The sequence below is a fragment of the Camellia sinensis genome, chromosome 8 (assembly GCF_055761805.1).
Source record: "Camellia sinensis isolate YWXY chromosome 8, ASM5576180v1, whole genome shotgun sequence".
NCBI lineage: Eukaryota > Viridiplantae > Streptophyta > Magnoliopsida > Ericales > Theaceae > Camellia > Camellia sinensis.
The window spans coordinates 121464243-121490865 of NC_138968.1; the positions used below are offsets into that span (position 1 = coordinate 121464243).

The following is a 26623-nucleotide window of genomic DNA, read 5'->3' on the forward strand; positions in this document are numbered from 1 at the left end:
CATTGTTACCCAAAACAAATAAGGTACTGGGTTATAGTGCAAAAATTGGGTCGGGCTTGGAATCGCATGAAATTTGGTGGGTCAATAGAAAACATGATTTTAAACAGGATCCATGATGATGTAACATGCATAGCCATACAATTCTCAGATCAAACAGACATGAAATGCAAAAGCCAAAATCAGGTCAAGCTCGGAATCACGTGAAAATTTGGTGGGTCAATAGATAATGTGATTTTAGGACGAAGAATTATATGGCTATGCATGCTACATCATCATGGATCCTTCTTAAAATCATGTTTTCTATTAACTTACAAAATTTCACACGATTCTGAGCTCGACCCGTCTCTTTAAACCCACCACCTTTTCCAGGCTTCTTCTCTCATCTTCTCAATTTTCTTCTCCCGTCGTTCATCCCCATTCTCTGATTCTCTTATTCCTCTTCTCCCAATCGCGACCCAGATCGCAACCAATTGCCACAAACCCAAATTGCAACCTAACGCTGCTACTATCACCTCCTGCTACCGCTCTGAAAACTATAGATATAGGGTTAGGGTTCAAAAGAAGAAGAAGAAGAAGAAGAGGATAAGAGAAAAAGCTGGCAGCAAATGTTATAGGAAAGAAAAGTAAAGGAAGAAGAAAAGAAGAAGGATGAAAAAGAAATACGGCGGCGACAGATGGTATACGACGGACGGTGGAAAAGAGGAGAGAAAGAGGATGCCTAATGACGTCGGCGAGAAAGAACTTCTCTCTCTTGCCGTTTTGATCTGATGAGAGAGAACAAAAACAAACAAACAAAAAATTATTTTGTATTTGGTACGGTTAACAAAACTCGAAAAGATCAAAGGGTATTTTTGTCTTTTTATGCTCAAATAAAAGGGTAATATGGTCATTTTGTATAGGCAAGTAACGTCGTTTGTGTAAAATTGACGGATGGGGAAATCTTGATATTGTCAATTAAAGTAGAGGAAATTTTTGTAATTGTTGAAATTATATGGAAGGTTACTGTATTTGTCAAAAATCTCAGGAGAGATAAGTATAATTTATCCTATTTTATATGATACTTTTACTATTGTTATTAGATTTGATAGTAGAATTCACTATATTTATGTTGAATGTTTAGAGAATAATAAGAAACATATACTCTTCTTCTTTTTTTAAAGAGAGATATATACATTTGTGATTAGAAAAATGCTTCAGACCCCTAATTTCACACTACTAATAGACCATTAATGACGTGGCGGACATAAACTCCACTACTGATTTGATAGTTTGATTTTTATTTTATTTTTTTCCCCTTAGACTACCAACTCATTAAAATTAATATTAATGCTCTAATAAAATGATATTAATACTCTAAAATTAGAGTACTAAATCAGTACTGGAAAAGTAATATGTGATATCCTATTCTTATACACAACTTTTTCCTTTGGAAGACCCTGGGAGTTTCCTACTTGACCCACGTGGCCTTTCGAACTCATCCACACGTGCACCGCCTAAACAATGTTTTGGATAAGATTGTCTTGCCACGTCACATACTCTTTTTTATATTCAGAGTAAGCTAATCCCAAATCCGACTAAAAGCTTCTCCGGTCTCTCACTAAATTCTTGGTTAAATTTAAATATTTTGATAAAAATAATTTCTATTCATTAAACTCGTGAAAAATTTTGTAGTGTAAACATCTCAACTAGTGTGTATTATGCTTCCATTTGACAACTAAGTTGGTAAGTTAGAGCTAAAACAACATATAAAAAGATAAAATAAGTTAAATAAGTAAATAAAATAAAATATTACATCGAAATTATAATTATTTTATTTTATTTCTCTCATAAAAAAATCAAAAAATTCTTCCTAAACAAAATTAATTTGACCAAATTAAATTAGCTAAAAGTCCGACTAAAAATAATCTTCCCAAATGAACCCTATATACATCATGTTAATAATATTTTAATAGAGTTATACTCTCTCCGTCTCAAAATATTAGCCCCTTATTTTATTTTTCATTGTCCCAAAATTTAGTCCCTCTTCAAAAATCAAGTATAAAAATAATATAAATTTTCTATTTTGCCTTTCTTTTAAATTAATAAACAATATAAAAAGTACAATTATGACATTGATATTCCCAAAAAATATACTATCAAAAGGGTAATTTTGAAAAATTAATTTTTTTAAAGTGCAGTAATTGTACTACCAAAAAAAAGTTGGATTCCCCGAAAGAAATCATTATTTTGGGACAGAGGGAGTAACAATTTCAATTCTGATTTAGTTTCATGATTCTATGTTAGAAAATTTTAATGCCGTATATAGATTATTAATTTTTTTTTAATAATCTCCGAACTAAATTTATAAAATGTGTAAAGACAAAATCATGGGTCCAACTTGTCTCATATTGAGATCAAGAGTGGACCCGTTCAGTCCGGCCCATGGGTTTATTTTGGAGTCCCGTTTCGATAATCTAAACTGTTCAATGTATAAAACTCGTCAAGTACTATATCCCTTTAAAAAATCACATAGATCGAATATCGATAGCTATTTTATCGGATTAGAATTCTGTCAACCGTTTATTTTTTCACCATTCATTTTTTTAATACGAATTTAATCCGATCAAATAGTTATCGATATTCGGTCAATGTGATTTTTTACAAAGATATAATACTCGATGAGTTTTACATATTAAACGATTCGAATTATTGAAACAGAGCCCAAAAATGAATCCATAGGCTGCACTTGAAGGGCCTAATCTTAATCTCAACATAAGACAAGTTGAACCCTAAAATCATATTATATAACAATTACTATAATAGTGGAGAAAAAAAAGCGCACACAAAATTATGTAGCTTGGTGAATGAAATTCGAACCCAACACACAAACCTTCGGTGATTTAACAGCACACCTAAGACCTTCGATACTGGAAACATATAGTGTAAACTTCCATGGTGTTGCACAATGTGGAGCTTAAGAGTCGAACCCAAGACATTTGTTGATATAGGAAATAGATCATCTTTACCATTTGACAAGTATACAATATATATATATATATATATATTTAAAATCAAAATTAAAATTCATATTTTACAAATTTAACAGCACACTCAACAGGTAAACACACTCACTAATATATTTATATAGAATCGCAATATTTTGTAAATAAAATAAATGAAAGTGTCCACAAGATTAAAATAAAATTGAAGTTATAAAACATCAATGAAAAACAAAATAAATTCCTAATGAAATACCCTTATATTATCAAAATTAATAAAACATAAGGAATTGTTTGGTCCGTTTAATTCGATTTTTTTTAGGCTAAATCCGAGAACCAACCCATAATCAATGGTTTTTAATTTATTAAAATCAGAACAAAACCATCTAAAAAATTGAATCCAATTGCACAGTTTGTACCATTTTGGATGGTTTAACAATGTTGACCTATTTTTTTAAATACCCCTATCTCAAAAAAATTAAACTATACACACTTTACATACTTAAGAAACACAAGCCTATCGCTTAGACATATATAAAAACATATTACAAAACACAAATAAAATACGACAGTGCCGGGACCCCAGCACCCCCACCCCCACCTCCACGTGGGAAAAAAAAAAAAAAAAATTTGAGCCAATCAAAAAACAGTAAGGGTAGTAGGAGTCACCCCACTAGGGGTCTTAGTCTTTTTCCAATAAAATAACTTGAAACTTTAAGGAGCAAATGAGTTGCTTTTGTCCAAATGAGTTGCAATTCTAAGATTTAAATGTGTTAAGAATATCCTTTATACATTAAAAATTACTATATTTAAATTAAATACTTACATAAATGACATATAATAATTATTTATATATATCACATAATAAATATATAAAATTATATATTTTTCATGTGTCTCCCACTTGCATCGTCCTTTAAAAAAAAATTGTGTCGATGTTTCATGCCTGTGTTGAGTCATGAGTATGTGTCTGGTCGCTAGGTTAAATTCTTGTAACAGTTATCAATGGTTCCTATTGCCAATGCAACAATGCTAAGAATACAGAGAACTAAACACATAACGGACACACAAATGTCACAATGCATAAGTTACATCCCCAGCCATGTGAAGAGAGAGAGAGAGAGAGAGAGAGAGAGAGAGAGAGAGAGAGAGTATACAAAATAACAAGGATCCACAACTATGAAATGCAAAATCCCAACAGGTACCAATTCAACATCAAAATATAATCACAGTTTGTAAACTGAAACATCCTATCTACGAAACCTTAAACTTCAATTCCCCCAAAAAACAAAAATATAAAAACCTTTACCATGATCTCATTCAGCTAATAACACATTCCTTTTTCTTCATAAAATTCAAATATAAGCCTTCACTTCTAAAAGAACCAGACCTGGGTGAAGCAATTTGAGTAACAGCACAGATCAGACAGAGGTTAGCCAACTCATACAGAAAACTGTCACCTGAAAATTCCAAAAATACACATAATACTAATTGAGCATATAACCCAACCACCAATATAGACACGATAAAAAATCCCAACGCCTCATAAAGAACAAGTTTTGCATGACAAATCATACTTAACGCCTTTCAAATGCAGAGAATGTTTAACGACAAATTTATCATCATAAAATAAAGGACAAATAATGGGAAAAGTTTCTGTAATAAGGAGAAGAAAGAAAGGGCTTGCCTCTGAGGAGGCACTAATGCTGTATCGTCCATGAAGCTAGTGTGCTGGTGTGAACATGAGCATAGAAATCATATGCACATAAGCTTAAATCAACAATTTTTATCTCATTTTTCTTCACGTCATATGCCATATACATATCGCCCTGAGACGTCAATGCCTCTAAAATGAGTACTTCGTCGTTGTTCAGCCAACCCAAAGGTAAGTAGAAAAACAGATCCTGAGGGACATCAATACTGATTTCCATATTCACCTGATAGAGTTTAGCCCACTGTCCCTGGCGCCAGTCTTTCAAAACCCATATCTCGAATTGTAAACTTAGCGGAGCTGTTGTAAAACCAGAAAGATAATCTCCCATCTTCATATAAGCACAAGGCTCTTGAGAAACATCTGGAATCGGGACCTCGTGAATTGTTTCATTGTCCACGTCCATCGCAAGAAAGAAACTGAAACCATCCACTTGAAAGTCACAGTCGGTCCAGTAAATAACCCCTCCAACAGAAACTGGAAAATTGTCCAAGTCTACATATTCACGGCTAAATGGGTGCTGACACGAGATTTTTCTCCACAAATTATCAATACCCACAGTCAAAACAAGCCAATGGTATTCTTTGTTTAGGTCTTCATATGCATGCACTACTTTGTATTCCCCGGTAGAATGAACACGTCCTATGCAGTTACTATAGTACAGAGGATTGGAAGGTGCGTCGAGATAAGGGAGCTTCAACACCTTCAAGGTAGCAGGATTTGCAACATGAAAAACTCTATTATCGTTAGGATCATTAAACAACGCTACACCATCACAACTAGCCATCATTCTTCCGGGAAACCGATGTCTTAGATCGGTCACTTGAAAGCCGCCACCTTGTATCTCAAGTAAATGGGCCTTCTTTGGAGAACCCGTGCCTTCAATAAAAAGAACCGTCTTTGATTGTCGGAGGTGTGCCTCAATGAATAGAGGATCACGAACTATATAAGCCCAACGCTTGCAAACAGGCCTCGCGGAGCTGTGAAGCACATCAGCAGGAAGCCTCATGAGGATGTTAATGATCAGCTCTTCAGGAAGATACGGTATGGTGTTGCTCTGCTCTTTAATTTTCTTGTCCATCAATATCTCTAATTCTTTGAAAAAGAAAATTTTCTCTCTCAGGATAAGCACAAAGAAAACACATGAAAACAATCTCGAAATAAAAAAAGGACAACATATATTGGTAAATAAAAAAATTAAAAAAAAAAAAAGAATTAGTCAATAGTTATACATGGCATCCTGAAGATAAGAATTGGAGAATTGAATTAAGATGGTTTTAGTGAAGCTCAATTAATGCACCAGTGACATGGAGTAAATTTATGAAGTTGAAGGTGCAAAAAGGACAGAAGTAGGCCAAAACGGAAGAAATTTTAAAAATAAAAGTCATGTCTTGGCCTATATCAGAATGGTATCTGGAAAAGTTTAGTTGAAGAGCGCATATCAGAGAAGTTGTCCACATTGGGAGACTACAGAGCACAAACTATGATGTAAGCCCCATTAATAATATTAAAAAAAATGTCTTTCTGCCAAGAGAAAATGAGAAAGAAGAATACAAGCATGAGAGAGAGAGAGAGAGAGAGAGAGAGAGAGAGAGAGAGAAATGTTCTATTGCCTTAAATAGGCATAGTTAACATAACGAGAATTTTGGTGTTTACCTGGGGCTGAATTATGACAAATGATAGCAGATGGATCACGTCTTCTCGAAAGAAATTCACAACAGAGCTTGGTTTTCACTAAAACCTCCTGGATTAATAAAATGAGCACATCAACAATTGGAAACATATGAATTGCACTGAAACAAGTATTAAATGAATTTTGCAAGAAAAATTGAGGACACACATTGTGATAACCCAACCCGTATTATGCTTAATTATGCATGTGATTATGTGTTTGATATGAATTTGCAAGTTTAAGTATGTGAACTATGTGATTTTGAAATTATATCTGTTGAATGTAGGAATATCTGTTGCAATTACAACTTTGAATTGAAATTGAAAGTCTTAGAGGTGCCAGAAACCAAAACCAATTTCATATTTGTGTTTAACATGATTTTTAGAGTCTACGGCGAAATTTTGTAAAATTACAATTTGTAATGATTTGATTAAGTTTTAATTGACCTAAGTATATATGTATATAGTTTCTTGAGTTCATCATTTTGAGAGCTTTGCTAGAGAGTGAGTTAGAGAGAGAGAGGAAGAGGAGAAGCTAGGGATTTGGAAGAGATTCAAGGGGCAAACCCTAGATTTGAGCTAAGGTATGGAAATCTACCTAGAATTCTTGTATATAACTCATCTTTTGCTTGAAATCAAGAGAGATTTGAAGATTCAACACTTATATGAGTTAGGATTTGGAAATGTGTAATTGTTTGAACTAAATTTAAGAAGTGGAACCTTAATCTCTTCACCTTTGTTTGATTTGAATTCAATCTTGTGAATAATTCATGAAATAAGCTCTAGATTGTTGATTTGTTGAAAGATTATCCATGTTTATATATATTTTGGGTTTGATTATATAATTTATGAATGTATGAAAAAGATGAGACCTTGATTTTGTCATTGAAGCAAGATTGATGTGTTTGACTTGTAATTACACATGAATCATGTTAGTATATCATGTTTTTGAGTTGTTTTTGCATGAATTTGGGCTTGAAAATGAGTTTAGAAGCTTAAGGTTGAATCAATTTTCAGACTGTCCAGAAAAGCCCAGAACCGCACGTGCGGAAAGCAAAACAAATCTGAGCATCACTACTGTGCAGCACCTTCTGCATGTGCGGTGAGGGACTTCCGCATGTGTGGTGAGGGACTTCCGCACGAGCGGAAAACAGGAAAAAAACTAGTCTTTTTCTGTTAACTTCTCCGACCCTCTGGATCTGTTTATGAGCATGTTTTGACCCTCCGCAATGCCTAAAGATGAATGGAAAACAAACGAATCGTAAAACGAAGAAATAAAGGAAAAAACCTAAGAATTGAATGAATTGTTTACCGAATTTGTATATCGAACTTGTATATGTGTTATTTTGTGTAGGTCACCTACTAGAAGGACCGCCACACGGCCAACATCACTGTGAATAATAGTATTGTAAAGATATGTGCTTAATTGATTATTTTGATTCAGGTACGGTAACCTATTCTAATAATGTGTTTTGATCGAAATGAATTAGTTTTTTGAACGTTATATGACATGTGCAATATGGACCCAAGGTCATTCCATTTATGCTATGATGTGCTTGGGCCCAAGGCTGTTCTGTTAATGATATGACAATCTATGATTAGGCCCAAGGCTATTGTGATATATGATTGGGCCTAAGGCCGTTGTGTTAATATGTGGGCCCAAGGCCGTTATGTTATATCTTGGGTCCCGTTGGGCCTGAGGCCGTTCCGTAATTTGTTAGGCCCGAGACCATTATGTTATATGTTGGGCCTACGGCCGTTCTATAACTTGTTGGGCCTGAGCCCGTTCTGTAAATGTGACTATGGATAGTGTTATAAAGGATGACATTTTGGAAAAGTATTGTGTTTATATAATATGCTTTCTTTTAATTTAAGATTACTCATTTGATTCTCTTTACTTTACTATTATTCATTGAGCGTCGCTCACCCCTTATGTTGTATGTATGTAGGTAGGTGATCAGCATGGAGGTCAACCTTAGAGTCAGCCTAGAAATTGCTTATGAGGACCTATCGTGTCGAATCTCCAAGATAGAGCTGTTGTCTTTTGACTTTATGTCTATGTTAAGACTTTTGTACGGTGTTTGTTATGCTAGTCTGGTCTTGTGGATGTGTAACTTAATGTCTTGACTCCTATATATATAAGTATTTTATCTCGACTGTTTAAGCACGGCTCAATGGACATTATTTCTTAAATTTGCTTCCGCTTAAGGCCCCATTATTAAAAATATTTGTTTTTTGTATGAGGCCGTAGGTAATCGTGTGATTATTGGCCGGTTATGAATCAAACTTTTAGGGGCAAGTTTGGGTCATGACACACATGTACCTAAAAAAATAGATGACATCATAAGCATTTGCACCTCAATATGCAAATCAAGTTGACAGAGGAGCAGCCTATATTTGCTAAATCATGCGAACAAAACACATTTTGCCGATATGCCAATCAAATAACATCTAAGATAAATTCATTGCTTTGTAAAGATCACCATCGCATGTCACAAACTTGGATCGGAGCCTTTTAACACCTTTTCCGTCTAGGAAAACAAACACAGGTATGGACACAAACATGGGGCATGATTCAAAAAGTCAAGATGCAGACACAACAATGATATGGCAAAAAAACATTATATATATATGTTTATTTTCTGTCTATGAAAATTACATCCAAAAATAATAAATAATGAAAAACTATCACTAATTCAATATGAAAAAACAATTCAATCTATAAAACTTTATTCAATATAGGAAATACTATTTTATCAATTATAAAGCATTATGTTAAAATTGTTTGCCTTCATCAACAACAGAAATTGTAAATGTACTATCGAAAAAAAAAAAAAAAAAAAAAATTGTAAATGTACTACCAACACCATTAAAAGAATATAAGTTTTCCTACAGTCATTACACATAAAAAAAAATAAATAAATAAACAGCAATTTCAACAATCAAACACTAATTTAGAATCACAATTCAACAACATCAACAATTAAACATGAACGTAGAAATTAAGAGAGAGAATACTACTTATTTGTATTGTTTAAAGAATAAGGAGGGAAAACTACATAGTGATGATAAACACAAACATGTTTATATAGTAGTGATTATGAATTTACAATGACTCTTTCTATAGCTCAAGGCAAGAAAACTATGTCTTCGGGTGAATCCGGAGGCAAGACAAAACTATGCATTGTTTTCACTAAAATTCTCCTGACAGGCACGATAAAGCACTGAACTGTTAATTGGAAAGGAAGTAGGCGTGTCTTAAGCAAACTCATGCAAACTCAAAGAAACCCAAAAATCTACAAGGACTCATCATAGGGCAATCCCCTAAGAAAAATACTACCAATAGCTTGTTTAAGATTTTATAAATTTGCATCTCCCTTTCTTCAAAGGTTCTTCTAGACCACACATTCCAAACTTTTACCGGAAATTGATGGGCACAACTCTCCAGATCATCCTAAGCCTTCTATTGCTACAACCCCCCTCATCGAGCTTGTAAAATCTCAAGAACCGACTCTTGAGTAAGCCATTAAACCTCAAAAGAGAAGAAAATAAGTAATAAAAAAACAGTTGAGTGACCATTTGTTGCACCAAAAAATGATTAAAAGTTTCCTCTACCTGAATACATGTTAGAAGGTGCATTTCACCAACATCCTAAATTTCAATAACTACTTTTGTTGATGACTGATAGTGGTAAGCCCAATTAACGTGGCTAAAGGCCATTTGCTTATACAAACAAAAAAAGAAGCTTAAGCAACCCAAATAATTAACCCAAATCAAAGCCCAATCCAAAAGGGCACCAAAATAGTTCAATCATCAATTCAAACTAATTTCAGTCCATTTTTGGATGACTTCGGCTTGGCACAACCCATCTAAACCCATTTTTGGGTTGCTGACAGGGCCACATGCGATCTCAACCAACATCATCATGGAATGACACGGGAGATGTGGATTGGTTGGTGTAGTGACACCTGCTTCATCAGCTACAGCAGAAAATTGTTGGGCATTGTAGGGTGTCCCGAAGAGTTTAACAGATCCATAAGATGCACTTGTGGGATTTGACTTAGGTGATTTGACTTAGCTGTACACACTGGTTCAGGTCATATTCTGCCATATTCCTTTTTGAGAACCCATGTTTTTTACCTAAAGATAAATGGTAAGGAAAAGTGATATTATCACATGGCGATGTCAGGGGGAGAGAAAGACCTAAGCTAACATGGGATGTGATACTGAAAAAAGATATGTATTTATTTAATTTAACTGAGCATATATTCCCTGATAAAGTTGAATGGCGGTTAAAGATTCATGTAGCTAACCTCACTTGATTGGAATTTGGGATATAGGGCTTAGTTTGATTTGGTCCATACTGCAAGAGAGTTTTTTGTCCAACAAGTTGTTTTTATTCCTTTTTGGATTTCAAATGCATCAAATATGATAAAATATTTCTGAACCAAATTAACTATTATCTTGACACCTCATCTCCCTAATTAAGAGCCGAAATGACCCTTGGATAGGCGTCAACACCCTGTTTCTCTTGCTTCAGCAACTCCACTATAAATACATACCATTTACACATTTCAAATCAAACTAAGTTAGCCAAAGATTTTACTCCCTCAGTTCCTCATCTTTTAGATCTCTTAGGGCCTCAAAACTCTGGAAATTTGAAGCTTTAAAAGGCCAAAACCACCACCAGAATGATTATCTTACTCTCCAGCAACAAGCTTTTCACAGACTAGCTTAGTCTTTCCTTCTCTCCCTATGCTTTCTCAGGACTTCCTTGTTATTTCCTTCTTCTGTTTGCCCTCTGCCCTCCTCTCAGGACTGACTTGTCATTTCCTTCTCTCCCTCTACTCTCTCACGACTTCCTTGTCTATATGTTTGAGCTTAGTTGATTATTTCTGAGTTCTCCTCTCATAATTTATTGTGGATGCATCTAAAATGTTAGGGGTTGGACACAACCCTAGCATCCATGCTCAACCACCAAAAACTTGAGATGCTTGACAAAATGTACATAATCAGCTCCAACAAGCTAGGGGTTCAACATGTTTGACAAGCTTTCCAAAATCTAAATAATGTTTACCAAAAGGTCTAACAGTCCTATTGAACCCTGAACCACTTCCAAACAAAGTTCCAAGCTTCTAGCTGAACCTCACGAACTCAATCAGCTCAATTGGAACAACTCAGGCTTCTTCAACAATAAGCCTTTCTTGGGCCCAATTGTAACAGAGGAATACAGTCTACAACGAATCTAAAGTTCTGATCACCTGATGTAAAATTGAGATTAGTTATCAAGTTCCATTGTGTATGCAGTATTCGCATATGATATTGTCATAGTAGATGAAACTAAAATAGGAATTGACCATAAATTAAAATTTTGCACAGAAGCACTTGAGTCAAAAGGGTCTAAAATAAATAGAATAATAAACAAATATATGAAATGCAAGTTTAGTAACAATTAAATAAAAACAACATAGAAGTGAAGACCGAAAATCAGAAGACAACTAAGATTGAAGAATTCCATTATCTAGGTTTGATCATTGATAAGGATGGAGAGATTGGATAATGTGATCCATAAAATCAAAATAGAAAGCCTCAAGTGGAGGAGTGCTTCGGGCATATTATGTGATCGAAAGATTCCAACAAAATTTAAACTTTCATGGAATAGCTATTAAGCTGGTTGCATTGTTGAACAGAATGTGGTGCAACTAAGAAACAACACATTAATAAAATAAGTGTAGCTAAGGTGTAGCTAGGATGAATATACTAGAATGGATATGTAGTAAGACACAAAGAATTAAAAAATGTAAACATTCATGAAATAGTAGAAGTAGCACCAACGAAGATAAGTTAAAGAGAACTTAGTTACAAGAATCTCCTACATGGGGTGATGTTTCCACTCTAGAACTGTGATTCCACAATTTAGAGTAAGAATCTTATTAGAACCACGTTCCCATCTAGATGAAATCGTGATGATTCTAGCTAGGATGAGACCACTCAAACATGTGAATTCCACACCCAAAAAAAAAAAGTTGCCAAGGTATAAAAAAAACTAGAAATAACACATTTATCCTAAATTTTGGCTTTCCTCTTAGAAATTTAACAATGAAGATTTATGTTCTCTAAGGATTGATAAGTAAAAACATATATGTTATTGGTGATAAATTGTTACTTTCATAATGAGAATTTATTGTGCTTATGTTTAACAGTTTAAGTGGTAGTGCAATGTAGAGAATTAACACATGTATTACAACTAAGTAACAAAAATATTTCTCATAATAAATATTATATATAATACATTCACGCTCCCCTAGGCATTCCTAACCTTGGACTCTTCTATTCTATTCCCCCCACTCCCACTCCTATTTCGTGCAACTAAGGAACACACTAAAATGGTTTGTTCATGTATAACGAAAACCAACAGATGCAACGGTAAGGAAGAGTGGATATGATTCCAATAAATAGACATGGAGATGTTAGGGGGAGGGGAGGACCCTAAACTAGCATGGGCTGTTGTAGTAAAAAAATTAAATGATTTTTTTTTTTTTTTAATTTAATTGAGCATATAGTCCTTGATAGAGAAAAATGGTGAAAAAGAATTCATGTAACCGAGCCCATTTGAATGGGACAAGGCTTGGTTTGGCTTGGTTTAAACCCATGAAGTTTAACTCTACCAAAGAGAACCCTATCCTCAAAGCTATCCTTGTGTAAACCCACCAAAAATCAGATCTTGGGAGGCTATATCTTCACTTTCCTAAAGCTGCCCTACATCAAGGGTTGGAACTGCAACACAGTCATACACCAAACTATTTGTAATTTCTTCATTGAAAAACTCTGGCATCAAATGAACTGAGCTGAGCCAAGATCTGTGTCTGTACTCTTCGGGCTTAGCAGAGTTGTGTTTCTGGTGAGATAAGTGATAGGAAAGACTGAAAGTGAGACTTAGAAAATGGAAAATCTAAGAGGATTGCCTAAGCTAGAGTGTTATATCTTACAAATAGACTTCTAGTCCTCTAATCTAATTAATGGATAGTTTACACATACTAGTCTTCTAATCTAATTGTTAGTTTCTGGTCTTTTGGTGTTCTTTAGGCTTTTAGTCGTTTAAGAGAGATAATTGAAAGTCTTTTAGTCTTCTGTGCCTTCAGTCTGAGAATCTAACATTTTATATATAGATAGTAAATAAATAAAATATTAAAATATTCTTAAAAAGATAGTTGAAGTCTTACAGACTTCTAGCCTTCTAGTATTTTGTGCAAAAAAGCCCATGGTTTACATATATTTATATATTAAACAAATATATTATAAAATTATTATTCTTTATTTATATATACGTGTTGGGTTCAGATCGTATGATGCTTCCCCCGCCCTCTCTTCGGGTGGAAAAAAAAAAGCACCTGCACCTTTCCCTATATTTGATGAATGGGGTAAAATCCAGCCCATTCACATCAGGTAGAAGGGCGGATCAAAATGGCCATCCCTAGATCTGACCTCTATACACACACCTACCCAAGTCCAGATAACATAGCTAGATACATATATATAAGTAAATATTCTTTCAAAAATAAACGTTGATATACGAATTCCCACATCCAGAGAAGAAACCCTTGTCAATTGATTGAAGGTATGACAAAGATGAAACATTCAGAAGTAATGCCGCATACCATTAGACTCTGACTTAAATCACAAAAAAAATTAGGGCTTTAAGGTTTTACCTTCCATGCATGTTTGAAGATATCAGCCAATGATTTCATCATAAAAGGAAAAGAAAAATAAAAGAAGGTCGAAAAGTCTAAGATCTTGAAGAAAAATTGCTGCTGGCTACAGATCTATGCAAGAGATGCAAGACGAAAGGGGAACCCTAGTCAGAACTGGAAAGGGAAAGATATAGAGAGGCAGAAACAGCAAATGTAGAATGAAAAGAAAAGCCTCCTACAAAAGTAACGGTAGTAAGCTTGTAAAATGAGACTGACTAGGTTTTAATTTGTATTGGATTACAATAAAGTCTGTTTCTTTCAAGACCCTTCCAAATTGAACCATACCCATGTACACAAATGAATGTCCCAACCCAAGTCCCATCTTTCTAATTATCTCTAAATACTTATCCCTTCATTTTCATATGTCCAGAAAAGTTAAGGGTCCTTCAAGTTATGCATAATAAAAACAAGCTTAAAAAGCAAAATTCCAGCTCAGCTCCTTTCTATAATAAAAGGTTCTAGAAAGAGCTTGCCGGCAAATTGAGCTCAAGCTGTTCTTTTTGCAATCATGAAAACTAATCATGGTTTGCATCATATCAATTTGAAATTAATTGTTAAATGAGATAACACAGTTCTGCATTTTGCTCTGCTATAATAAGCTACCATATTGATGTGTTAAGAAGCACGGACACTTCTAAGAATGTGATGTATCCATGTCATATCTCTGTCAGACAACGACACCGTTGGGCACTTCTTGACACATGTTCGACACTCGTCAAAACATGTCCTATTTTTTAAAAAGTTTTTTAAACCCGGACACTTGGAGGACACACTGTCTATCGCTTAAAACACACGTGTCTATTGATTAGACAAGCATGAAACTAATTATAAGTTTCGACTAAATAACTTAGGATACAATAATGAAAGAAAAACAATGTAAATTTATAAAGGTAAGTTTTATATTGCGTATTTTTTTTTATTATTATCTTTGAAGGATATATTCTTATATATGACATATAATAAATATATAAAATTATGTATTTCATACGTGTCTCGTGTCGTGTCTTGCATTTTTTAAAAATTGGTGTCTGCGTGTCTGTGTCGTGTCATGTGTCCGTATCCATACTTCTTAGTTGATGTGTATACAATATACAAAATTTATTAACAATGAAAAATTAATTCATATTAAACTAGATTAGCATATATTCCAGAATTATCATTAATATTAAGCTGAGAATTTGGAATCTCCAGAAATTCATTAATGACTAATTCATATTGGATGACACTACCATTCAACTTTACATTTTACAACTACTACATTTTATACAAAGTCAAACATAGAAAGAATATTAATCTTTCTAAACTTTTTTAGTAGCAATTCTAAACCAAACAAAGTTATGAAAGAAGATAGTTATGAGGGAAAAGAAATCAACTGTGAAAGGCATAATGTTAAAACAAATATTATGTTCCCTGAAGAAAAATCTGATCACTGTAATTCAAGTTTTTAATACTGATTATAATAGTTCATTATTATTCCATAGCCTGGTAATGAAAAATAGGCTGTGCAGGCAGTAAAAGCAGGTGCAGAAATAGGCGTTTCTTATATATACCATGTTATTATCACAGAAGCCCTAAAGGGGTTTATGTGTATACAGTACAAGTTGGTTGCACTCCCAACCAAACATCATTTTTCATGTAAGCCTTATACATCATGGAAATGACCACTTAAGATGTGATAGTTAATTCGATGCTATAAGGAGCTTATGCTTAACGCCAACTGTCATGGTTGGTTTGCCAATTGCATATTTATAATAAGTCTCATGCCACCTCAAGTAGAATATTTCAACTACTCATATACTAAGGAAAATAATATGAAAGAAACAAACACACATCCAATATGAACTCATTCAAGAGACAAAAAATAAAAATCGGTCATGTCTTTAAATATATAACCTTCCCTAGTATTTCCAAATTTGCAACTCCTTGATCTAGAGAGATGATTAAACCAAGTGTACATATAGATGAATTGATAATTATTCATTCAATCTATATTTAGAAAGAATAAGCCAATTCTCAAGCTTCTCAGTCTAAAATTCCTTTCGCTGACAAAAGCAATCCAAGTAGTAGCATGTTTGATGCTCAAACTTTTCAATCAATAAATCCCACATGCCTTGATGTTCAAAATTTTACAAGAGGCAAAACCCAAGTACTAGATAGGGAGAAAGCCAAACTCACGATCCAAATTTGCAATCACACCATCCACAAGTTCCACCTCGCTGATTGAAATCAACTCACTCTTACCTAGATTAACCTTCAAAGATGACACCACCATAAATCACAAAAAGATGTAGCAAAGCATTCTAAAATACTACTCATCTCTATATAAAATAATGATATGATCAGCAAATAAAAAGGAAAAATTATATAAAAATATAGCTATTATGTTCACGCAAACAATGGTGTTACTGCATCATAAAATGAGAAGGATTTAGTGGCAAGATAAACCTTGAAACTAATAGCCAATATGACAAGATTGTACAAATAATATGGACAAGATTGCATGCGCATATATGAAAACCAAATATTTGACTTAATTACTTAAATAAATTGGCTAATATTAAATTAAGGATAATTTTTACCACAAATATCCATCATATAACAACAAAGTCATTCCAAGCCAGAAATGCTATTTATCCTTCATATTCAATCTAAAATGCGAAATTGGGTAAAAATTTTCGTGACAAGATTTCCCCAAGACCAAGATATTAAATGAGAAGATTGAATATTAAGGATAAATAGTATTTATGATCTCTAAACACTAATACCATGTTAATAAAAAATAGTTAGTATTTATACCAATAGTTAAAACATAAAATTTTGATTCATTGTTATCTAGCACATAACTTAAACTATGGCCTCTCCCTTGTAGATCTAACAATAATACAAATTTTGCAGTTTAAAATACAGAGAATACATAACCAATAGTAATTTTCTTAATAATATTTGAATTCAACAGTATTTATCCCTACAATCCTTGTAATAAAAATAAATAATAACAATCAGACTACCACCAATAAATGCTCATATAATAATGACTTATGTCATCTTTATTTATATATATCCAAATGGCCTGGCTGTCTTAGTTACTATAATAAATATACTAGGATATTTCTAATGGATTCCTATCTCTCACTAGCTCCCTTTTAACAAATCTATAACAAATTCTAAGGATATACAAAAGCAAAACAATTTTTTTCCCTCAAGTTTGACAAATATACGAGCAAGTCTATAATTCATTCCCTCAAACATCACTAAAGTATTGTCTACGACTTTATAGGTTTTTACTATTTAACCTTACAAGGGACACAAAATATCATAATTGTATATGAGTCTCCACAGTATTGACTACACTGGAAAAAAATTCCAATTCCATAAAATCTAGTCAAGCATTTAAGGAGAAGTGATGGATACCTTTCCTGCAGTACAACTTATTCCATATATATTGCAGTCCCTTAACTTTGTCAAGAACAAGGCACAAATGCCCATTGTGAAGAACAACAAGGCATGGATGTGGACGAGGGCAGCACATTGTCAAGAACAAGGCATGGATGGAGATCAAAGGTGAGTTCTGTCAGGGGATTAAATTTTGACAATGAGAAGGGATGTAGATTTGGAGAGTTCTCTATGTTAAACATTTTTGGATTAAACAATTGGTTGGGTGATTGAAGCACAGAAGGGGTAAGCAGCTTTGGCAGGGGATTTCAATCCAATATGGTGAAAGGTTCAAAGAAACAGCTATTTCCATGGAGAAAAGAACTGGACAAGGAGGAGGCAAAGTAAAAATTTGAGAGGAGATTTGTGAATGGAAAAGTAAAAATAAAAAAAAAAATTATTTTTCATTCACTTGTCCCTTCTTTTTTGCTTTCCCTACCGAAATTCTTTATCCAAATGAACCACCATTTGAGGAATATCATTATGGAATTCAATAACAAAATAAAATCTCAAATGAATCTTATTTGTTATTACAGTATGTGAATGCACCCTCCAAATAAATGTGTCCAGAAATGTTAATTAGCCCATTTAAATTCCTTAACTAAATAAACCTGATAACCTTCATATCAGATTATAGAGAGAGACAGCTCAAAAAAAAGATTATAGAGAGAGAGAAACGGAGACACAGCTAAACAGGAAGTGGAAGGAAGAGAAAATAGAGTTTCAAAACTCAATTCCACCTTCCAGACACACACATCCCCACAAGATCGGACCAAAACTTGTTGGACCATTTGATTCAGCAATGAAAAAGATGATCCGTGAGACCTCAATTGCAGCCATAGCAAACAGAGATGGTTTCAAATTCCAACACAAACCCAAAAAGAATATTACTGTTTAAAGCAAAACCCTAACCTTAGATTGCAATCAAACGTAAAAATATGAGCAAAATGAATGACAAAACGAACAAAATCACAAAAATTCAATTCTATATTAACTAAGCAGAGATAAAATCGAATGAAAGAGTGTGAGATTGCTTACAGTTAGTGGTGAGGAAGTTGAATTGAAGCAAATTGGACCCGTTAATGAATCGGCTCCTGATTGGAACCGGACAAGGATGGTTCAATTTTGATACGACACGCAAAATTCGCCCCCCGTTCCCTATCGGATCAGCTATGTAAGATAAATTGACAAAGAGAATAAATTGTATTTATTAATAGAGAGAAAATAAATTGTATTTATTAATAGAGAGAAAATAAATTGTATTTATTATGATTGTTGTTAAGTGTTATACAAGGAGAAGCTCACTTTCTTTTATAGAGAGGAGAGTGTTGTACATATGATGCCAAATGTACCAAAAATAGAAACAAGAAACATTACAATAAATATTTTACTTTACATATATATAATATATGCTAATGTATGACAGCTATATATGACACTAATATTATAATACACTAACAGCCCCCCTCAAACTCAAGGAGAAGAGACACAAACCAATTTGAGTTTGGAGAGAGTAACAAAACGTGAAAATAAAATAAAAATAGGATAGGAGACACTGTCTGGTCGTGTCAGACCATTGTAGGAGCTAATGTCTGGACAGTTTATGAGGTCATGCCGGACCGATGTAGAAGCTAACCGGAATCAATATCGGGACAGTTTACGGGGTCATGCCGGACCGTTGTAGAAGCTAACCGGAATCAATGTCGGGACAGTTTACGGGGTCATGCCGGACCGTTGTAGAAGACTTTGGTGGTGCACCAAGGGGGCGCCTTAGGAAGTGCGCCATGGGGTGGCTTGAGTGGTTCCCATGGTATATAACCATGCTCATCAGCTTGGGTGGTTCACATAGTGTGTAACCATGCTCACCATGATATATGTATAACCCCCCTTCAAACTCAAATAGGTGTGAAGATAGAAACCTATTTGAGGTTGAAAGAAAGGGATTGATAAAGTGGAGCAAAACAGCTCAACACAAAGTGAAGATGTTAAAAAAAAATGAGAGAAAGTTTTTTTTGGGGGGGGTTATGGAAAAAGGAAGATAAAATAAAAATAAATAAAGTGGTACTTGAGCCCACGGTTGTCTTCAAACTAACGCAATGTGGTGCCAGCTATTGGTGCCAGCTATTATAATTAAAGTGGGTAATGACAGATTAAACAAATATATATATATATATATATATATATTTTTAAAACAAAAACAAATTGTAGGTGGGTGGATGTTGATAGATTAATAAAATATGAGAGAGTAGGTGGAATAAAGTAGGGGGAATGATAGATATGATTAAAGTGGGTCTGGTGGAGAGAAAGGGACCAGAGAGAGAGAGAGTGGGTTGATTAAAAACGTTTTCATCACTTTGACTCGCCATGGAGGAGGAAGCTTCGAGTAGTGGAGCAGCATGTTAGAGCAACATAGTGAAGCAGAAAGCAGTAGCACCACAGCAAGTCCAGCACCGCGTGAGTGCGGCGGCGGATGGAGGTGTCACGCTGGCCGGGAAGGACGAAGCAGGCGTCGAAGAGCTCGCCGGAGGAGGGATCTTCAAGGCGGATCTCGCAGCGGTCAGTGGGATCAGACTACTGGTTCCTGAAGCTCGTCTTCATGAAGATGCATGTTGGGGATGCCCTTGATGACTGGGAATCGACGGTCGGTCTTGGGGCAGAGGAGGGCGCCCTCTTCGAGTGGAGCTTGAGGAGGGAGTGATGGAAGCGCCGGAGAAAGTCGTCGAAGTCGAGCATGGCGGCGTCAGCGGAGTCGGGAAGGTCAGGGTAGCCCATGGTCTAAGAGGCTCGGACGAGAGCGTTCCAGTCGTTCTCATTATACATATATCATGGTGAGCATGGTTACACACCATGCGAACCACCCAAGCTAATGAGCATGGTTATATACCATGGGAACCACCCAAGCCACCCCATGGCGCACTCCCTAAGTCGCCCCCTTGGTATTAGCTTGGGTGGTTCACATGGTGTGTAACCATGCTCACCATGATATATGTATAAAGATTGTGGTGGTGCACCAAGGGGGCGACTTAGGGAGTGCGCGATGGGGTGGCTTGAGTGGTTCCCATGGTATATAACCATGCTCATTAGCTTGGGTGGTTCGCATGGTGTGTAACCATGCTCACCGTGATAAGATAACATAAAATAAATAAAGTGGTAATTGAGCCCACGGTTGTCTTCAAACCAACACAATGTGGTGCCAGCTATTATAATTAAAGTGGGTAATAACAGATTAAACAAATATATATATATATATTTTTTTAAACAAAAACAAATTGTAGGTGGGTGGATGTTGATAGATTAATAAAATATGAAAGAGTAGGTGGAATAAAGTAGGGGGAATGATAGATATGATTAAAGTGGGTCTGGTGGAGAGAAAGGGACCAGAGAGAGAGAGAGTGGGTTGATTAAAAATGTTTTCATCATTCGACTCGCCATGGGGGAGGAAGCTTCGAGTAGTGGAGCAGCATGTTGGAGCAACATAGTGAAGCAGAAAGTAGTAGCACCACAGTAAGTCCAGCACGACGTGAGTGCGGCGGCGGATGAAGGTGTCACGCTGGCCGGGAAGGACGAAGCAGGCGGCGAAGAGCTCGCCGGAGGAGGGATCTTCAAGGCGGATCTCGCAGCGGTCAGTGGGATCAGACTGCTGGTTCCTGAAGCTCGTCTTCATGAAGATGCATGTTGGGGATGCCCTTGATGACTGGGAATCGACGGCCGGTCTTGGGGAAGAGAGGTGGAGCTTGAGGAAGGAGTGATGGAAGCGCCGGATAAAGTCGTCAGAGTCGAGCATGGCGGCGTCAGCGGAGTCGGGAAGGTCAGGGTAGCCCATGGTCTGAGAGGCTCCGACGAGAGCGTTCCAGTCTATCTTGGGGAACATGTGTCAAAGAAAGTCGGGGTTGAAATCCACAGTCTTTTCGATCACTTTCTGGACGTCGATTCGGAGAGGGAAGCCATTGGTGACTGTTGTAGAAGCTGCATGTTGGGGATGCCCTTGATGACTCTGCATGTCGGGACAGTTTATGGGGTCATGCCGGACCGTTGTAGAAGCTGACCGGAATCAATGTCGGGACAGTTTACGGGGTCATGCCCGACCGATGTAACAGACACTGTGTGGTCGTGTTAGACCATTGTTGTAGAAGCTTTTGGTGGTGCACCAAGGGGGCGACTTAGGGAGTGCGCCATGGGGTGACTTGGGTGGTTCCAATGGTATATAACCATGCTCATCAGCGTGGGTGACCGAAATCAATGTCGGGACAATTTATGGGGTCATGCCGGACCGTTGTAGAAGCTGACCGGAATCAATGTCGGGACAGTTTATGGGGTCATGCCGGACCGTTGTAGAAGTTGACCGGAATCAATGTCGGGACAGTTTATGGGGTCATGCCGGACCGTTGTAGAAGCTGACCGGAATCAATGTCGGGACAGTTTATGGGGTCATGCCGGACCGTTGTAGAAGCTGACCGGAATCAATGTCGGGACAGTTTATGGGGTCATGCCGGACCGATGTAACAGACACTGTGTGGTCGTGTTAAACCATTGTTGTAGAAGCTTTTGGTGATGCACCAAGGGAGCGACTTAGGGAGTGCGCCATGGGGTGGCTTGGGTGGTTCCCATGGTATATAACCATGCTCATCAGATTGGGTGGTTCGCATGGTGTGTAACCATGCTCACCATGATATATGTATAACCCCCCCTCAAACTCAAATAGGTGTGAAGATAGAAACTTATTTGAGGTTAAAACAAAGGGATTGATAAAGTGGAGCGAAACAGCTCAACACAAAGTGAAGATGTTAAAAAAAAATGAGAGAAAGTTTTTTTTTTTTTTTTTGGGGGGGTTATGGAAAAAGGAAGATAAAATAAAATAAAATAAATAAAGTGGTAATTGAGCCCACGGTTGTCTTCAAACCAACACAATGTGGTGCCAGCTATTATAATTAAAATGGGTAATGACAGATTAAACAAATATATATATATATATATATATATTTTTAAACAAAAACAAATTGTAGGTGGGTGGATGTTGATAGATTAATAAAATATGAGAGAGTAGGTGGAATAAAGTAGGGGGAATGATAGATATGATTAAAGTGGGTCTGGTGGAGAGAAAGGGACCAGAGAGAGAGAGAGTGGGTTGATTAAAAATGTTTTCATCACTTCGACTCGCCATGGGGGAGGAAGCTTCGAGTAGTGGAGCAGTATGTTGGAGCAACATAGTGAAGCAGAAAGCAGTAGCACCACAGCAAGTCCAGCACGGTGTGAGTGCGGCGGCGGATGGAGGTGTCACGCTGGCCGGGAAGGACGAAGCAGGCGGCGAAGAGCTCGCCGGAGGAGGGATCTTCAAGGCGGATCTCGCAACGGTCAGTGGGATCAGACTGCTGGTTCCTGAAGCTCGTCTTCATGAAGATGCATGTTGGGGATGCCCTTGATAACTGGGAATCGACGGCCGGTCTTGGGGCAGAGAGGTGGAGCTTGAGGAGGGAGTGATGGAAGCGCCGGAGAAAGTCGTCGAAGTCGAGCATGGCGGCGTCAGCGGAGTTGGGAAGGTCAGGGTAGCCCATGGTCTGAGAGGCTCCAATGAGAGCGTTCCAGTCGATCTTGGGGAACATGTGTCGAAGAAAGTCGGGGTTGAAATCCACAGGCTTTTCGATCACTTTCTGGACGTCGATTCGGAGAGGGAAGCCATTGGTGACCCCCTTGATGTTGGATGATAGCATGTTGTGGGTTAGCAGCCTCATCTCTGTGTGTGTGTCATGCCCATCATTGTTGCAGACATGGTGTTCGATGAAATGTCCTAGAGGGATTTTGGGTTTTCTTCGGCGAGGTGGTGAAGAAGAGTGAAGGTATGTGTAGAAAATTCTAGCGGACTAGGTTGAGGTCCGGCGGGCGGCCAAGGCGAGGTTGCCGCCCGCCGGTGAAGCGAAAAATACTAAGTTCTTAACCTAGCTCTGATACCATGTAAGATAAATTGATAAAGAGAGAAGAGAGAAGAGAGAGAAAATGAATAACTCTATATTTTTGTGTATTTCTGTGTATATTTACAAGAGATGTACACTCTCTTTATAGAGAGGAGAAGACAACATGGGGTCATGCCGGACCGTTGTAGAAGCTGACCGGAATCAATGTCGGGATAGTTTACGGGGTCATGCCGGACCGATGTAACAGACACTGTGTGGTCGTGTTAGACCACTGTTGTAGAAGCTTTTGGTGGTGCACCAAGGGGGCGACTTAGGGAGTGCGCCATGGGGTGGCTTGGGTGGTTCCCATGGTATATAACCATGCTCCTCAGAGAGAGAGCAAGTGAATAAATGAGATGTGTATATGAATTTGTTAATTTACAAAGGGAGCCTAGCTCTCTTCTTATAGCCTGTGATGTACATTGGATGCGAGGCACCGAAAGCATAAAGCTAGCCGAAAGCATAAAGCTAAACATAATAATAACAAACATAATAATAACAATACGGTGAGGGGGGCTGTTATAGCCTGTGATGTACATTGGATGCGAGGCACCGAAAGCATAAAGCTAAAGCCGAAAGCATAAAGCTAGCCAAACAACAACACTTTTTTTTTTCATTACTTAATTTATTCTATACTTTAATACCATGAGTTGTCTCACTTTTCACCATCCTTTTTTTTTTTTTTAAAAAAAAAAAAAAAAAACTCTTGCTGATTCACATTACCCCCACTTTATCTTCCTTTTTCCATAACCCCCCCTCCAAAAAAAAAAAATTTCTCTCATTTTTTTTTAACATCTTCACTTTGTGTTGAGCTGTTTTGCTCCACTTTATCAATCCATTTGTTTCAACCTCAAATAAGTTTCTATCTTCACACCTATTTGAGTTTGAGGGGGGGTTATACATATATCATGGTGAGCATGGTTACACACTATGTGAACCACCCAAGCTGATGAGCATGGTTATATACCATGGGAACCACTCAAGCCACCCCATGGCGCACTTCCTAAGTCGCCCCCTTGGTGCACCACCAAAGTCTGCTACAACGGTGACCCCGTAAACTGTCCCGACATCGGTCCGGTATGACCCCGTAAACTGTCCCAAAATCGGTCCAGCATGACCTCGTAAACTGTCCCGACATTGATTCCGGTTAACTTCTCCAACGGTCTGACACGACCACACAGTGTCTGCTACATCGGTCCGGCATGACCCCGTAAACTGTCTCGACATTGATTTCGGTTAGCTCCCACAACGGTCTAACACGACCAGACAGTGTCTCCTATCCTATTTTTATTTTATTTTCACGTTTTGTTACTCTCTCCAAACTCAAGTTGGTTTGTGTCTCTCCTCCTTGAGTTTGAGAGGGGCTGTTAGTGTATTATAATGTTAGTGTCATATATAGCTGTCATACATTAGCATATATTATATACATGTAAAGTAAAATGTTTATTGTAATGTTTATTGTTTCTGCTTTCGGTGCATTTGGCATCCTATGTACAACACTCTCCTCTCTATAAAAGAGAGTGAGCTTCTCCTTGTGTAATACAGATTCAATATCTATCAATACATAATTTATTCTCTCTCTTTCTTTATACATAAAACTAACTTGGTATCAGAGCTAGGTTAAGAACCTAGTAATTCTGCTTCACCAGCAGGCGGCAGCCTCGCCTTGGCCGCCCGCCGGACCTCTACACATACCTTCACTCCGCTGCCACAAATTATTCTTCTTGATCTTGATCTTGATCTTGTTGTTGTTGATGATCAGTTGATCATCTTCATTGCAGTTGTTCCTACCAGATGATGTTGAATTGGAAGAGTTTGTTTTCTTTGTTATGTCATACCTTTGACTCAGGCACGAATTGCAGACTTGGTATGACTCAGCTTTTGGATACAGATTGCTACAGTACCAGTGCTGAGATCTATATAGGCAGACTTTGCAGTTGAAGAGTTCATGAGAGAGACCAAAATCTCCACACATGCAGCACTCTTATGATGCTGTTGTTGTTGCTGTTGCTACAGTAGTTTCTAACAAATTCCATGGCAGAACTCCGCTCATCATAACGATCATGGCTATGGCTACAACAACCACCATTTCTTCTCTTCAGTACTACCACTACTTCACTAAACCCAATTCAAAATTCACCTTCAAGATCACAGTATCATCACCATCATCCATCTTGGTCACCTCCACCAACTTCTGCCTTCCCAACTACGCACTACCCAACGACAATGGCGGCTAGTGTAACCCTCTTCAGCACACTCAATCATGATTTGATTATCCAATTTTACACATCTGGGATTGATGTTAATCTAAGACCCTTCAATTTCATTACTGAAATGTTTACTTTCAGCACTGTCCACCGTGGCATCTAAGATCGATGGTGGCCGAGCTTGAACTTGAGAGAGAAACCGACAAGAGACGTCGCGGCCGCGACATCCTCATCGCCGTCGATCATGGCCCCAACAGAAAGCACGCCTTCGATTGGGCCCTCGTCAACCTCTACCGCCTCGTCGACACCGTTCATCTCGTTCACGCTGTATCCAGTACTTTTCCAGATCGAGAAAGTTGTGTTTGATCACACAATTCCAAGACCTCTCCCATGGCCCCTCACTCTCTCTATCTACTCAAGGACATCCACCAGGGTGACCACTTTCCAACCCATCATCCACCACCTTTTACACATACCCATACCCCTTTTTTATTTTTAAACCAATCTTCTCTTTCTTTCTTTTTGCTTTTCTTATCATGACACCCACATGGGCATGTCCCTTTGCTTTTGACAAACTATTTTTCTTTTCCTTCCTCTTATTCCCGTATTTATCCTTTTCCTTTTTCATATATATATATATATATATATTTTTATTCCAACAAACAACAACACTTTTTTTTTCATTACTTAATTTATTCTATACTTTAATACCATGAGTTGTCTCACTTTTCACCATCCTTTTTTTTTTCAAAAAAAAAAAAAAAAAAAAAATTGAGTTTGGAAACAAGATCATTGAAGCGGCCAGGAGGATGGGCCTTAGTGAAGATATCAGCGGGTTGGTCGACGGAAGCAATAGGGAGAAGATGAACAGTACCACAGGTAACATGCTGGCGAATGAAATGACAATCAATCTCAATATGTTTGG

General features: G+C 37.0%; 1 protein-coding gene across 9 annotated transcripts; it reads right to left on the reverse strand.

Moving 5' to 3' along the window:
- Positions 1–4132: 4132 nt before the first annotated feature.
- Positions 4133–18718, reverse strand: LOC114261540 (putative F-box protein At3g52320). 9 transcript variants are annotated; one of them, XM_082883264.1, is made up of 6 exons: positions 18582–18718; positions 16287–16362; positions 7449–7593; positions 6346–6433; positions 4666–5784; positions 4133–4438 (listed from the first exon to the last, which is right to left on the reverse strand). In XM_082883264.1, the coding sequence occupies exons 3-5, from the start codon at positions 7455–7457 to the stop codon at positions 4679–4681; spliced, it is 1203 nt and encodes a 400-aa protein (XP_082739390.1). In that variant the 5' UTR covers positions 7458–7593; positions 16287–16362; positions 18582–18718; the 3' UTR covers positions 4133–4438; positions 4666–4678. The 9 variants fall into 9 exon arrangements, with proteins under 9 accessions (XP_082739390.1, XP_082739394.1, XP_082739391.1 ...); XM_082883268.1 differs by lacking the exon at positions 7449–7593 and adding an exon at positions 17523–17679 and having other exon boundaries at positions 18582–18696; XM_082883265.1 differs by lacking the exon at positions 18582–18718 and adding an exon at positions 17523–17679.
- Positions 18719–26623: the final 7905 nt, after the last annotated feature.

What these genes read in the sequence shown, in the direction of transcription:
- LOC114261540 (XM_082883263.1), bottom strand. Translation starts at nt 17,597, where the DNA reads ATGGGCATTTGTGCCTTGTTCTTGACAAAGTTAAGGGACTGCAATATA. An exon ending in TAAGTTGTACTGCAGGAAAG is followed by an intron (nt 6,434 to 17,522) that starts GTATCCATCACT and finishes TTATTAATCCAG; the next exon opens with GAGGTTTTAGTGAAAACCAA. An exon ending in TTGTCATAATTCAGCCCCAG is followed by an intron (nt 5,785 to 6,345) that starts GTAAACACCAAA and finishes TCTTTTTCAAAG; the next exon opens with AATTAGAGATATTGATGGAC.